The 16,054-nt window shown below is 43.0% G+C and overlaps 1 protein-coding gene across 2 annotated transcripts; it reads right to left on the bottom strand.

Annotated features, from left to right (window-relative positions):
- Positions 1-653: 653 nt before the first annotated feature.
- Positions 654-14,166, bottom strand: LOC124134676. Of its 2 annotated transcripts, none has more exons than XM_046499626.2 (5): positions 14,074-14,166; positions 6,641-6,698; positions 5,754-5,875; positions 3,749-4,187; positions 654-1,127 (listed from the first exon to the last, which is right to left on the bottom strand). In XM_046499626.2, exons 2-5 carry the CDS (start codon positions 6,669-6,671, stop codon positions 694-696), a joined length of 1,026 nt encoding a protein of 341 aa, XP_046355582.2. In that variant the 5' UTR covers positions 6,672-6,698; positions 14,074-14,166; the 3' UTR covers positions 654-693. The 2 variants fall into 2 exon arrangements, with proteins under 2 accessions (XP_046355582.2, XP_046355583.2); XM_046499627.2 differs by lacking the exon at positions 14,074-14,166 and adding an exon at positions 9,472-9,710.
- Between the last annotated feature and the right edge of the window lie 1,888 nt (positions 14,167-16,054).

The raw sequence follows: 16,054 nt of genomic DNA on the forward strand, positions 1-16,054 counted from the left end.
CCAGTGCTACGGGTAGGACAGCACATGATCACCCAGTGCTTCGGGAAGGATAGCGCATGATCACCAAGTGCTACGGGTAGGACAGCACATGATCAACCAGTGCTACGGGTAGGACAACACATGATCACCCAGCGCTACGGATAGGACAGCACATGATCACCCAGTGCTTCGGTAAGGATAGCGCATGATCACCCAGTGCTACGGGTAGGGCAGCACATGATCAACCAGTGCTACGGGTAGGACAGCACATGATCACCCAGTGCTACGGGTAGGACAACGCATGATTACCCAGTGCTTTAGATAGGATAGTGCATGATCACTCAGTGGTACGGGTAGGACAGCGCATGATCACCCAGTGCTACGGGTAGGACAGCACATGATCACCCAGTGCTACCGGTAGGACAGCGCATGATCACCAAGTGCTTCCGGTAGGATAACGCATGATCACCCAGTGCTACGGGTAGGACAGCGCATGATCACCCAGTGCTTCGGATAGGATAGCGCACATTAGACAAGTTTGAACATTATTTGACGTCTTGTCTTGACGATGTTATGGATATATGGAAAACCTCTTGTGGTTTTGGTGATGGTCTAAAGACAAAAGAAGAAACATCACTTTTGCATTGATAACAAAACCACACGTATTACGTGATACTGTTTTATTTACAATCCCGTCCCCCAAACACAATGCACTCAAGAAGAGTATATATCGGGCTGTGGGGGAGCATCGTATACGGGGCTGGGTGGAGGGACAGCCGCCACCGATGGCTGGTCCGTTGGTTCTTGTGGCTGGGTAGTGGCTTGTGGGGGCTGGTCCGTGGGTTCCTTAGGGTGGGTCGTGTCTTGTTGAGGCTGGTCCTTGGATTCCTCTGGGTGGGTCGTGTCTTCTTGAGGCTGGTCCGTGGATTCTTGGGGTGGAGCCGTGGGTTGTAGGTGCTGCTCCGTAGATTCTTGGGGTGGGGGCATGGCATGCTGCTGCTGCTGCTGCTCCACGGGGGGTTGGGACTGGTCCATTGGTTGAGGGGGTGGGACAGCCATAGTTTGAAAGCATGGGTCTGGCTGCATCTGAGTCTGCTGGTTCACAACCACCGTCGTCGTCGTCGTCACTGTTGTCAGGTCATCTGCAGCTGTAACAACAAGGCGGGATGCATTGGTTTAGGTACCATGGTTACAGCCATGGTTGAATCACAGAAAAGCTGGCGTAAAAAACGTCGTTACAAACAAACCGGGGGCACGGGGCCCAGTCGTCAAAGACGCCGCGATTCGCTGTGCAGAGTTGCGTCCCTTGGGCACGCCAGAAACCTATGATTGTGGGTTCGAATCCCGATTCGCCCCGATTATGTTTCTAAGTTTGTCAGCACCATACCCGTGCTCGTGGGTTTCACCGAAGTGGTAAACGTCTGAGACCTGCATCTCTTAGGACTTTTCTTCCACATTAAGCTGACACGCCGTGATATAACTGGAATACTGTTAAAAGCGGCGTTAAACCCAACTCACTCACTCACTACAAACAAACCCCAGAACCTCTCGGTGTGCAGAAATATTCCAGACATGATTAAATAACGAACTCAATTAACTGTTATATCATGTACATTGTTGCTGAAGAGCAACGGATATTCAGTTATGTTTCACTTATAAGTAGGTGATTGTGCAAAATACACGTGCTGTACGTCAATATGTTAACTCACTGTGACATGCCTATGACCATTACCATGCTGGATTACAGCTGAAGGGCGGCGGAATACATGCGTAGAGCTCGACCGGCTTCCAACAAGGCATTTTCTTCTTTACTTTTCCGTATTCGCATCACTTATGTCAAGATTCACGCTCGACTACGTCACTTAGAACACAAACATGCTTGCAGAATAAAATATAATACTGGATCAAATTCAAATGCAATCAGTGTTACTTTCCGTTAAGGTACGTATCTACATATACCATTATAAGCATGTCGTCATATCTAAACGTGCCCAGAATCCTGCCCTGTATACGTAGGGAACGAACGTTTCTGTCAAACCTGACATCCAAACTTGTCACACATTCTTGTTTTTGCAGATACATGTGTTAAGTCACAAATCTGTTGAGATAGTCGACTGTTCTACGAATATCAGTTTCAACACTAGGTACAACATACAGTCTTCTCGGTTTTGATGTCAGTTTCTGGCACTTTCAAGCATCTTTGAAGCATCTTAGAAGCTGACGTAGGTCCTCTACCAGTCTCTACACAAAGACTAATGTCACAACCATCGTTCATTGAGAACTAAAACAAAGTCGCCCGTCTTGTGACATCGGTCCGGAAGTCAAGCACTGTCAGGAAACAGGCGGTACACACTTAAGTCCAGAGGAATGCTTTATGTGATTTTCGCCTTTTCCTGAGGTATCCCTCCACCACTATACCTGGATGTGCAGATGTTAGGTATATGAAAGTGTGAAACAAGTGCATTACAAACACATGGTGAGTGGGTGAGTAAGTGTTGATTTTCTCCGAAGTAAATATTATACTACAACCAACTCCTGGGCAAAAGAAAGTTTTCACCCATTTTTTTTTTTTTTTTTGGGGGGGGGGGGGAATGAAACAAAGAAGAAATGCTTATTCGACGGTGCAATATTTGATGCGGAAATTACAACCATAATACTTATCAATGAGTATCTCACAACATTTGTCAACCAAGTAACGTTTTGATAATTTTTGGGTCAGATCCAAATCAAATACTTTCTCCCGCCCGGCAGTGTACACCTGTACCAGACCAGACAGTTTCATCTAATTAATTTCGTCTATAGCAGAGACAGTTGTGTGTCCATTGCACAAAGCAATCCTGGCTCTACGAAGAGTTAAAATTGGTGTTAAAATAATAAATAATCGTAGCGCTATGATTGCAATGTTGTAGTGGCCCCTGTTGTATATATCTTTTTTCACCAAACTCATTTTTGATTCTTAAAACAAGAACGACGAAAGGAATTCAAATGAGCTTAAATGACCCACCAGACCAGTATTCGACATGTCACAAGATATAACCTATCATTTTACTTCCTGGACGTTGTTTGTAATAGAAATGTGGCAGCAAATCATTTCGTTATCGAACCATTTGCAATATCACCTCAAAATATAAAACCTTTAAATTTTCTAAAACATATTCCGTGCAGGTGAAAAACATGCTTGCACATGCAAATATAACACATGTGGTCCAAAATCCCTCATCTTCCCGTGGCAAGAGCGTCCGTCCCCTTGCCTTTTTACCAAAGTCATGTTTCCTGTGCTAAATATGATTGGACTACCGCACACATCGAAAGTCCAATCAGAGAACGTTTCACAAAAACAACACGCACGACTTGTACACCTTCGTATGAAAGTGCTTTACCGCTGCCTGTCTTTGTTGATACCAATATGTCTTTTTCTTCTTTTAACCCCACGAAGATTGCCTATGTTTTTGTGTCAGGGATGAAATGGCGAATGTTTTCGTTATCTGATCGACTAAGTCGTCGCCTATGGTAGTCGCCATCTTTGTGAATTTACGAGATAAGAACAGCAATCTGAAAGGAGATCGCGTTTTCATTACAAGGGACACAACTCGTGATCTAGGTGAGGTGGCGCCAGGGTCGAGTCAAGAAAAGTGGCTTTGATCTGGCAAGGGTATAAACTAGGCTTTGATATAGACAGGTGGACACGCTTGCCTCGGGAAGATGAAGAATCCCTTGACACGAATTATTTCTAAAACTGAGTAACAGAGTATATAACAGAGCAACCTACCCTCCCCTCTGTACACCATGCTGATGGTGGATCCATGTAGACAGCTGCCGATCATTGGGTAGAGAGGCTCCCCGTCGGTTCTGATGCCAGTTATGGCAGTCCCGTAGTACCGCTCGTCAGAGCCGAATTGAAGGGTGCCAGAGTCGACGTCAAGATACATGAAGATCTTGTCCGGGAGTATCTGCTGGGACTGGGGGTACTTCTTCACCACCTTGTTGTTGTGGTAGGCTCTTCTCGATCTCAGGTCGATTCCCCACGACTCCCTGTTGTGGCCGATCAGAGTGACCCGCCCCTTGCTGTGTAGGGGTGCAGATTTTAGCCCCACGCCGACAGGTGCTTCTGACCCCCTGTGGGCTGTTGGGTAGACAATCTCGAACACGTGCTTGCCAGTCGTGAAACCACGGCTCCAGCGGGCAGCATCCGTGTCGAACTTGCCGGGCTGGAAGAGACATACGACTGTAAGCATTGTCAGAGATAGCTACGAATGTATGAGGTATTATATAGTATAGTTGTATAGAGAAAGAGAACACGATGGAATTACTTGTCTTTGAAATAGCAAGAAGCAGCGATGTCAGGGAATCCCCTTTTGGAAAAGACTCATAACTCGTTCATCTGGAAATTAATCCCAGTAATTATATGGAAACAGCACCCTCATGCCATAAACACACGATCACACATACACACACTCACACACATACATACAACCACATATACACACATAGCCCGCCTCCGTGGTCTAGTGGTAGGGCGTGCGCCCTGAGAGCGGAAATTCCGGGGCTCATACCAAAAGACTTTAAAAGATTGAACTTCTTGTTACCCTGTCTGGGCTAAAGGGGCTTTAAGGGGCTAAAACAAGGACTGGTCGGCTCGGAGTCAGTATACTGTGTCTGGGGAGGGTATTCATGTTAAACAGCGGCTTGGTATCTCAGTGGGCTAGTACTATACACTCGGCATCAGTCCGGACTAGTACAAGCAGCCACACACACGTGCAAGCACGTCGCTTTATAAGTGCATTCATCTTGGATGCGACGTTGGATTTCACCTCACCACATAGAGACACGCACACACGATTAGCAGTATTTAACGGTATTTGTTAACGACTGAGTTTGAAAGCGCATGGGTTAATTGCGAAATGTGTAATTTGTTTATATATCTGAATGTATATATTTCTAATAATTCTTTGAATTTGATCTAATTCAACGTAAAATTATGTTGTAGAATGGCACAGATGTCTACCGCGTGAGTGAGTGAGTTAGTTTTAAGCTGCTTTGAACAGTATTGTATTTACATTAGGGGTTTGCAGCTTGATGTTGAGAGTAAGCCCAAAGACACAAATGTTATTCTGAGTTCATACTTCAGTAAATTAACTTAATTCAATTAATTCAATTCAATCATTTCAACACAGAGTGAGTGTACGGGTGGCTCTGTCGTCTTAAGCGCCTGAATTCGCCGTGCAGAGTTACGTCCCATGGGCGTGCCAGGAACGTATGACGGTAGGTTTTTATTCCGGTTTGCACTGAATATTTTTCTAGGTTTGTTTCACCAAATGATAAACACATAAGGCCTGCATCACTTTAGGATTTCCATCACAATCCAGCTGCAGTCATTAAACTGACATGGAGGTCACGGGTGGCCCAGTCGTCTAAGGCGCCGCGATTCGCTGTGCAGAGTTGCTTCCCTTGGTCACGCCAGAAACCTATGATTGTGAGTTCGTATCCCGGTTCCCCCGATTATGTTTCTAGGTTTGTCAGCACCATATCCGTGCTCGTGGGTTTCACCGAGGTGGTAAACGTCTGAGACCTGCATCACTTCGGGCTTTCCTCCCACATTAAGCTGACACGCCGCGATATAACTGGAATACTATTAAAAGCGGCGTTAACCCCAACTCACTCACTCACTCATAAAACTGACATACTGTTAACCCAAACCCACTCACTCACCCTCGTTACAGTTACATTGAGATGAAAGCTGGAAGCACCCCGAGGGAGAGGACGACGCTACTCACCCTGCTTCTCGTCATGGTGGTGGGGGTGACGTGGGACATTCCTTCGGAGAAGGCGTCGAACTTGTCCACGGCATACTCGTCCTTGACCTTGACCGTGTAGATCCACCTGGGGATTGGTTCCTCTGGAAGGTATAACAGGTTACATCTTCATTTTCGTGTAGCATTCGCAGCAGTTATCTCCCGTTTTTGATGCGTTGTTATGTTAATATGCTGTGCAGAGTCGTTTCCCTTAGATGTCAACACTTGGACTACTTTTCCTTTTTTGTATAACGCCACACTCAGCGATATTCCAGCTATATGACGGCGGTCTGTAAATAATCGACTCTGGGCGGACCCATCCAGTGGCTGATACCATGAGCATCGATCTACGCAAGTGGGATACGATGACATGCATCAAACCAAGTCGACGAGCCTGACCACCCGATCCCGTTTGTCGCCTCTTACGGCAAACATAGTCGCCTTTTACGGCAAACATCTGTTGCTGAAGATCAATTCTCTACCCGGATCTCTCGGGTCACTTAACCATCCGTGTCCACCATAATGAAAAAGTGAACGACTGCTTTCAACGTTTGTACTAATCCATATCTGATTAATCAATTAATGCATTGAATCAATATTGATTATCGCTATTATCTGTATGTTGAACGCCGCGCTCAGCAATATTCCAACTATAGGGCGACGGTCGGTGAATAATCGAGCCTGGACCAGACAATCCAGTGATTGATTAGTGAACATCGATCCCCACCTTAGGGTTACGATGACACGCTATCGACCTGTCAATGAGCTTGACCGTCCGATCCATTAAGTCGTCTCTCCCGACCGGTATGTTAATAGGGACCATTCTAACACGGATTCCCCGCGGGGATTTGACCAGTACATGTACATACGTGTGTGAGTAACGCTCGACGTGATACCCATCTTTCTGTTTGTGAATCGGTAGAGTTCCTGGAAGAAAGAAATCATACCACAATGAGCAAGAAATACACGTTATTATACATGCGCCATCTCTGTACAAAGCCACCCGCACTGCTAGCTGACTGTGCTGCGTGACATAGGGCTGAAATGGGGATTCTGTGGCAACAATGTTTTTTCAGTTTGGACAGTAAGTAAAAACCTGGGACGCCTCATTTATTGATCGAATATCTTTGATACTATTACATGTACAGTTAACTACAGTTATAATGAACTCAAGGGGACCCCTTATTTTAATTTGTTATATACGTTGTTCGTTATAAGCATGTTCGTTATAAAGGTAGTTTACTGTACATGCATATTGATGCCAGCTTTTATTTTTTTTCTTCTTTCTAGGCCATAGAAGACTTTGGCTTGGCCACCGCGGTTTATAGTCACTTTGAAACAAGAATCACTAATTTCATATATTGGAAATATAGTAATCTCTACAAACCAAATAATTTAGGAAAACTTGTACTGGCCTCAAGCCGCCTCATACCTTTAGTTGTAAATGAATATAGATTAGTCAGTTTAGTTCAGTTAGTAGGAATTGAATGTTCGTGTTTCCATGAAGTATGAGCTAAAATTACCACCGGAATATTCCCCTCTGTTTGCAGGCCTAACGAAGATTTAACCTCTGGAATTAACACATCACGTAACGGCGTTAAGCAAAGGCATAGGAATGAATTGTTATCGGTGGGTCAACATTGCAGAGTTGAAATGAATGGCTGAGTAAATATTGCTTCAAACGGCAGAGTTGGAGTGAGTGAGTAAACGTTGCTTCGAATGGCATGTTTGAATGTATTTAGGCCGAAATTCACAATGCAGAGTTGCATCCCCTATTTGTGACAGGATCTGCTGTCACACAGATTCACATCGATTATGAACCTTGGTTTTGTCAGTCAGTATCTCTGCAGGTTCGATTCAACAAAGTGGTAAGCGTCAAGCATTCCCAATTGTAAGCTAATATGTCGTTATATGACCCAATAGTTTACAAAGCGGCGTTAAACAACCCCCCCCCCCCCCCATACTACCCCCCCCCCCCCCCCCCCCCCCCCCCCCACACACACACACATACACACACTTGACAGACTAATTATTACACTGTCTGGGTAGTGTTTACTTTCTGATCTCAAATCAAGGTTATCATGCCATGCATTTCACTGAACATGGAACGAAGTTTATCATGAACTGAATGATATTTTTTAGTTATGTTTTGAAGACGTAACCGTTTGCAGGAGGATGTATTTTTCTATATTGAACACATATTCTGTTGTGTGAGTGTGTCTTGTTCGCTGAGGTCAAATCTCGACGGCCTGTAATAAATAAAACTGGGACTCACAGACAAGTGGTTGATAGTATGAACGCCGCCCCATGTTACAGGGAGTCACACAGGCAGTCAAGACACATAATCCTTATAGGTCGATGCTCACGACAATCATTGGGTAGTACGGTTCTTGGGGCACCCGTGGCCCATTCGCCTCAGACACCGTAATGCACTTATATAGCGGCGTGCATGCACGTGTATGTGTGTGTGTGTGTGTGTGTGTGTGTGTGTGTGTGTGGCTGCTTGTACTAGTCCGGACTGATGCCGATTTATACAATGTAGTTCTAGCACACTGAGATACCATGCCGCAGTTTAACATGAATACCCAACTCAGACACAGTATACTGACTCCGAGCCGACAAGTCCTTCTTTTAACCCCTTAATGCCGAGCGTCAGACAGGGTAACAAGAAGTTCAATCTTTTAAAGTCTTTTGGTATGAGCCCCGGAATTACCGCTCTCAGGGCGCACGCCCTACCACTAGACCACGGAGGCGGGCTATGTGTGTATATGTGGTTGGCGTCTTTTGGCGGACGCTCTACCATTAGACCACGGAGGCGGTCCGTAATGCACTCAGTCACTCACTCACTAGGGGACTATTCTGCTCGAGAATACGCAAGGGTTCTTCTTTGTTAATTAATATATACCTCGACAGAAGAGTGACTGAATGTTGTTTAATTCCACGGTCAGTAATATTTAAGCTATAACACAACAAATTGTTGATAATGGAATCTGAACTAGACAAATCATTGGTTGATGACTGAGGAACGATCCAGGGCCCTATTGCGCAAAGCGAACTTAGCGCTACAACTATTGTAAGCCTATGTTAAAGTATGGGAGTTAAGATCATCTTAGCGCTAAGATCGCTTTGTGCAAGTGGGCCCAGGGGTACCGGGTACCTTGACATCCAAGATCAGCCAAGAGCCTAGCCACCCAATCGTCATTTGACGGCTCTTAACAACTACAAGCATTACAGTCCCGTGAAGATTCCGGGTTAGAATTGGTCTTCAGCAACCCATGCTTGTCGTAAGAGGCGACTATCGGGATCGGGTGGTCAGGCTCGCTGACTTGGTTGCTGCATGTCATTGTATCACAAACCAATTTGACCGCAGAATCGCCTCGGGGGTTGCTAGTAGAAACACAACCCAGTGGACTGTGTCGCCTGGCGCGTATACCCGTGGGACTCGACACACGCATGACCAACAACTACGGCTTAAAACGTCAAGACTGTGAAGAACAGGTACACGAGTACATGAAAATATACCTATAGACTCCCTAACTAAATATAAAACATCAACACCAGAGAATAACCAGTCTCGATTATCCGACGAAACGGATTCCATGGTGCGTAAAAGACAAACTTTCAGTGACATTTATATGAATGGATCACTGAAAATCAGTGATGACATCAGTTGCTCGCGAAAAGAGAAAGCATGCCCTACCTCAGGTTATATCAGTCAGTTCCACCCCCAGACCTGTCCCAGCCGACATGTTCGCCTCGTGTTCGTGTGTTCTCTGATCTTCAAGCTTAACACTTTGACCAACAGAAAAATCTTCGATGTGCTTCCTCGCCATAAATCAGTGTCTATTATGTGGTTGTTCTGTGTATGACGGGTTTCCCGGACAGGGGCACACTGGGACGACAAACCTGACATTAACACTCCAAAGGAAAGGACCCGTGTCGACACTGCTCTTTATCATTTATATTCCGGGTGATCGACATGGTGATTCAGACGCCTTCGATTGTTGACTCTGGCATGCTGTCGGCGAGATTATTCGCTCGATAAACTTTCGCAACAGCTGGTTTAATTACGTATATTTGAACTGTTATTTGTACAAATTAAATTTGATACTATCATTACACATATGATTGGTCTTTGCAATGATATGATCTCAAGACTCACGTTGCTCGGTTTGGTTAAAAACTTATTAAGTCCACATAGGGAATCGACAGAAACTTTTTGTGTGTCAGGCCAACTCTTTAACCACTGCCCTAATCTACAATCCTCAAACAACATCATCTACCAATTTACACCTGAAAGAAAGAAATATCACAAGTGCACATTCTTTGATTAGTAGATATGTTACAGGTCAACCCGTGTCAATCTTGATAACTGAAAGTTTCTCAGTTAGTCTCCTATTTACCTATTTATACTGATTGACCAATTACGGTAGGCGTTGCATAATAACCTCTACTTTTCCAAAACGCCATATTAGTAGAAAGGGCCATAAGTTTATCAAGTTTACACTCAACAATACCAGACACACAAGTGGGATTAGGTGGGTTGATTGTTCTGTTGCAACCGTGTGTTATATATGCCTGCACCTATGTTTCAAAAGCATATAATCTAATATATTAAACCTCCGGGGTCTTTTTTGGTTTTCAATGTGAACGTCGTTGCTAGTGTAAATGAATAAGTGTAAATTGTCATTAGCAAAACTATTCACTATCGGTTCATTTAGGAATTTCACATAATCGCCCATGGATTAAATGCTTCAGTTTCGAAAGCTAACGAAATACAACTTATAACAAAACAAATCCGATCAGTTTACATACTGAAAGAAAAGAGGCGGTAGGTGAGTACCTTGGCAACACCACTATATGTAGACAGGTTTTGGCTTGTTGATCCATGTGGTAGTCCCGATCTGCCTACCGAACACAACCTGTGAAGCGTGATACGGCAGCCCTCTCACAAAGACACGAACAATATGAATGATATCGGCGACCGGGAGCATGGCAGTATCGATTTTTGATCACTGTTGTTTACCTCAAGTATGTTCGTGCAAGGAGTTGGATCATGCACAGTGCTTTATGTATGTTCACGTCCGAATACCGAATACACCCACCTCGTCAATATACTTGGTACTTTTTTTAAACTGTTATTTTTTTTCGAGGTATTCAAAAGTATCCTAACTATTTACATTTTCCTTGCATAGTTTTAATATATGGCAGGATGAAGAAAATCAGACAATAGTTAAGTTTAAGAGTTTTTAAAAATTCAACAAGCTTTGTGTTTTTTTAAACAGTTCGTTCTTGACTTAAGAAAGTCTGACAGTCCATAATTATTCAGTTTGAAATCTGCATGGCGTCGACAATTGCTTTTAGTACTGCTCATGTTGTGTGATCTTATGTGACATAATGAAATATGTTTATTACTTCTTTGGAAAGATCAAATTATTTTATTGAATAGACTATTTAAATACGTGATATAACACAACATGAACAGACCCCGCGAACACAATCGTGCAGTTAAGACATTTAGGGATACAGTGTGTTTTCAATGTAGTGATAGCTTAATTTCAATTAATACGGAGATCGTATCGAGGTATATTTCCCGAATGCATTGTTTTCCTAATTGAAACACGACACGATATATGCAAGAGGTGCATACTGTTTTGTTTATTCAGTTTATTCTTAGTGTTTCTAATCATAGAGAGGGTTTCCAATAATAAAACTAATATTAACATTTCATTATTATAATACAAACTTCTTGTGCTTGGGACGAGAATTCAGAAGCCTACAGGCTTATTGGCTGTTTAGAAAGTTCACTTGCCAGGATATTTTTAACGGAAAGTGCCATTGCTCAGAGTAACAGATCTGATTATAATGAGAGCCACAACACGACAGGATTTGTAGGATTTACTCGTTGTACCTACAAAGCCAAACTTTTAACGCGGAAAACAACACTCATTCAGTAGAAAGTAATCAAATGGCCGAAATAAACAATAGCAGGCAATATGCTCAATTATGTTGTATATCAGAGCGGCTGTATAACACCAAACTCTCCCACGTAGGATCACGTGACATGCCGCCATGTTGTTCTTGCTGATTAGAGTGGTTGATTGTTGACGGAAAGCACCATGGACAACCTGGAGTCCACATCTAGCCGTACCGTTACCCTATCATACCTTCTCCCTTGGGTCGAGATTGGTCACTATTACACTCCACCGGATCCCATCGATATATATTGTACAAATAAAGACCGCCTCCGTGGTCTAATGGACACTGCCTAGGTCAGTGGTTCATCCCCAGGTCGCTTCATACCCAAATACGTTCAGTTGTACTTGCAAAATAAACTATGATAATTTTCCATGGGTAGATACCCGTCTGTTGTGAGTGAGTTATATCACGGCGTGTCAGCTTAATGTGGGAGGAAAGCCCGAAGTGATGCAGGTCTCAGACGTTTACCACTTCGGTGAAACCTACGAGCACGTATATGGTGCTGACAATTTAAACCTAGAAACATAATCGGCGCGAGCCGATATTCGAACCCACAATCATAGGTTTCTGGCGTGCCCAAGGGACGCAACTCTGCACATCGAATCACGCAACTCTGCACAGCGAATCGCGGCGCCCTAGACGATTGGGCCACCCGTGCCCCCATCCCCCGTCTGTTGTGAAGAGTGTTCCAAATAAACATGGGTGAAGACATCGCCGTATGGATTTCCCCTTTTTTCCTTCAATGCGACGTTTCGATACATATGCTGGTACCTTTAGTATTTGTTTGTTTGTTGTTTAACGCCGCACTCAGCAATATTCCAGCTGTATGACGGCGGCCTGTAAATAATCGAGTCTGGACCAGACAATCTAGTGATTGACATCAGGAGCATCGATCCGCCTCTTACGACAAGCATAGTCGCCTTTTACGGCAAGTATGGGTTGCTGAAGACCTATTTGAACCCGGATCTTCACGGGTCGGTACCTTTAGTAATAGTCACCTGTTAGTATTGTGTGTCTTCCAGTAAAGAATTCTCAATGATCAAAATAGAGGGAGTTCGTCCCCAAATGGTGTTTGAATCACATAACGAACACGCGGGTATATACAACTTTCGCACAGTTTACAAGTTTTAGCAAGGTATATTGTATCTTAATCATGAGCATATCGACTATATCATGAGCATATCGACTATATCACGAGCATATCGACTATATCATGAGCATATCGACTATATCATGAGCATATCGACTATATCATGTTTATGAATCACTATCAAATAGTGATGACACCAAATGTTCGCGAAAAAGTGAGCGTATCCTGCCCCACCCGTCACAAACACATGCAAGGTTCTTTCAACTGAAAACTTTCTCTCTGCTGTATATCCATGTGGTATAAACTAACTAATCAAGCATGAAAGAATCTAATTTGATTTATAAGTTCTATAGACATTTCATTACGATATTAACACAAAGAAGGTACAGTCTGATTATTACATGTATGGCCAACATACCACACATATTCGTGTTTTAGGACTGACATAAATGAAATGGAGTTTCTGTATAAAACTCAGAGAGGAAACAAAAAACATATTGTTTTCCTGTGCGGCTTCAGGCAGCACTTATTTTTAAGCAAAATGAGTGAGTGAGTGAGTATGGTTTTACGCCGCTTTTAGCAATATTCCAGCAATATCACGGCGGGGGACACCAGAAATGGGCTTCACACATTGTATTCATGTCGGGAATCGAACCCGGGTCTTCGGCGTGGCGTGCAAACTAGGCTACCCGACCGCCCCTTTAAGCAAATTGTATGTGTTACGGGTACTACCGGTAAGGCAGGATATGCTTACCTTTTTCACGAACAGCTGGTGTCATGACTGATTTTCAATGATCCATTCATCTAATTTTCACCGCTAATTTTCCTTTTATGTCGAATCATTGGAATCTATTTCGGCGGATAATCGAGACTGGTTATTCTCTAGCATTGACGTTTTACAATTCTTTGCATAGTGTCTCGCAGTATGAGTGAGTGAGTACGGTTTCGAGCTGCCTTTAGCAATATTCCAGCAATCAGCGAGGGGGATACAAGAAATGCCGCAATATGAGATCTGTGTGCACACACACCTGATATAAGAACCCTCCTTAACACGTTTCTACATATTTTGGAAATTATAAACAACAAGAAAGGTTCCCCGCTTCCCACCCTGTCGATAAACTGTTTTTAATGAAAACATTTGTTACAAAAAATGAAGAAGCAGAAATCTAGATTTATCTGATTTAACTGCTGAATATATACATATACTAGAGTAGACTGAAACAGTTAGCTCACCTTGTCCTGGTGTGTGTGTCGCTGTCAGTGTGCAGGCATAGTTTGGCGACTGAAGTACATGTACGCGGTAAGCCTGGTGGTGTTTGGGTGTTACAAACATGGTAACCGCTAATCCTCTTACTACATAGTGACGCTTTGTTACACCAAATATCCACCTGTTATAAAATAGTGTTTAGTGAATACAGCACTCACAGCCAGACATGACCCAATCGAACACGTACGAGCTGTGATGAATTAAACTAATTACGCTATTCATTTAGTGCCATGGCGTATGCTTCGATATGTTAAGAAAATCCAATAAAGTCGCGGTGAATGGCTAATGCTAAATTTCTGTAAATGAATCTTACTCGCCATCCCAATATATGTTTTTGGCTTAATGTATCCCACTGCACACCCAATGAATCACAACTGTTTTATATTTTTGAAATAATAAAACCAAGTAAGGACAAGAATTTATGGATAAACAACTTCTTTATTACAATTAAGAGCGACGTTTCGGTGTAGGTTCTAACACCGTTATCAAGCAAGTGATTTACAGATTTATATTACTGGCTTCATCCTTTGTTTATGTCACTGACTTCGCCGATGATTGTCATCACTACCCTTGTGTGTACATAACAGGCTTCTCTACTCCAATATAACAATATCTACCCTACTGTATAAACATTGCCTCCTACTTGTATATATACTTGCCAACCACACTCTGTAAATCACTTGCTTGATAACGGTGTTAGAACCTACACCGAAACGTCGCTCTTAATTGTATAAAGAAGTTGTTCATCCATAAATTCCTATCCTTACTTAGTACTCCAACTTCTAAATGCCTATAAAAGAAGTTATAATAAAACCAGTTTTCAATTCACTAAGATTTACCTTCAATCATTTTATCCATTTGGAAAACCAAACCACCGAAATGTCGAACTGACGGTTTGAGGCGATAAAACCCTTTCCATATTCCTAAGAAATCGCTGCTAAAATCAGAGTCGATTGTACGATTTCGACTATATCATGAGCATGTGTTTAAGGATCACTATCAAGTAGTGATGTCACTCGGGGTTCGCGTGAAGACATGGCGTATTGGTGTACCGTAAACTACGTTTATAACGAACACGCTTATAACGAACTGGCGGATATAACGAACTGGTTTTTTGGTCCCGGCTATTTGCTGTATATATGCTTATAACGAACTACGGTTATAACGAACTAAAATTTGTGATCCCTTTGAGTTCGTTACAACCGTAGTTTACTGTACGCCTCAAATTGATCACGTTGGGACAAAGTGAGAGGTTAGACGTCACGGTTATATAAAGTAGATTATTTGTAACCAAACTGCTGATATTAGTTTAAAATTTATTATTGATAATGATACTGTCTTGAACATTCATATAATGATAATTGCGAGACTCTGCTGAGTCTCTCCTGAAGCCCTGAATAGCTCTGAGTTAACAAACCGTTTTTCCTGACGTTCATCCCTACCGTGCCTTTGCATGTGTTTGTAACGGGTGCCACTTGTGGGGTTGGTTATGCTCACCTTTTCGCGAACACCTGGCTTCATAACTAATTGATAGTGATTCATAAACACATGCACGTGATATAGCCGGAATTTCTTATGAATCAGATTGATTTTGTCGCTTTTTATGTGTGTACCATTTCACAATATAGGACTTACTCTTCCAAATTGTTCCTCACGCCTGAACTTGGGCTGAATAAAGGAAATGTCTCTCGGAAATCTTAAATCTTGCGCGTCAGTTCTTTTGTAATTGCCAAAAAACACCGATGTTTTGCTTTTTGATTCCATTTGGTGTTGTCGTTGACAAGTTTTCGCAGTATCCGACCTCGCCATATCCGAATGTGGCAGATACTGTGTGGCCTCTACGAGTGAAAACATAACAAGTTATCTGTTTAAGACATGAGCTAAATGTTATCCAAATACTGTCGTGTCCCCGAAATAATGAATATCACGCTTCGTTTAGAAATTTGT

Source organism: Haliotis rufescens, unplaced genomic scaffold, assembly GCF_023055435.1.
Source record: "Haliotis rufescens isolate VD_foot unplaced genomic scaffold, xgHalRufe1.0.p SCAF_4, whole genome shotgun sequence".
Classification (NCBI taxonomy): Eukaryota; Metazoa; Mollusca; class Gastropoda; order Lepetellida; family Haliotidae; genus Haliotis; species Haliotis rufescens.

What these genes read in the sequence shown, in the direction of transcription:
- LOC124134676 (XM_046499626.2), bottom strand. Translation starts at nt 6,671, where the DNA reads ATGGGTATCACGTCGAGCGTTACTCACACAC. An exon ending in GTCGAGCGTTACTCACACAC is followed by an intron (nt 5,876 to 6,640) that starts GTATGTACATGT and finishes TATACCTTCCAG; the next exon opens with AGGAACCAATCCCCAGGTGG. An exon ending in CATGGTGTACAGAGGGGAGG is followed by an intron (nt 1,128 to 3,748) that starts GTAGGTTGCTCT and finishes TTGTTGTTACAG; the next exon opens with CTGCAGATGACCTGACAACA.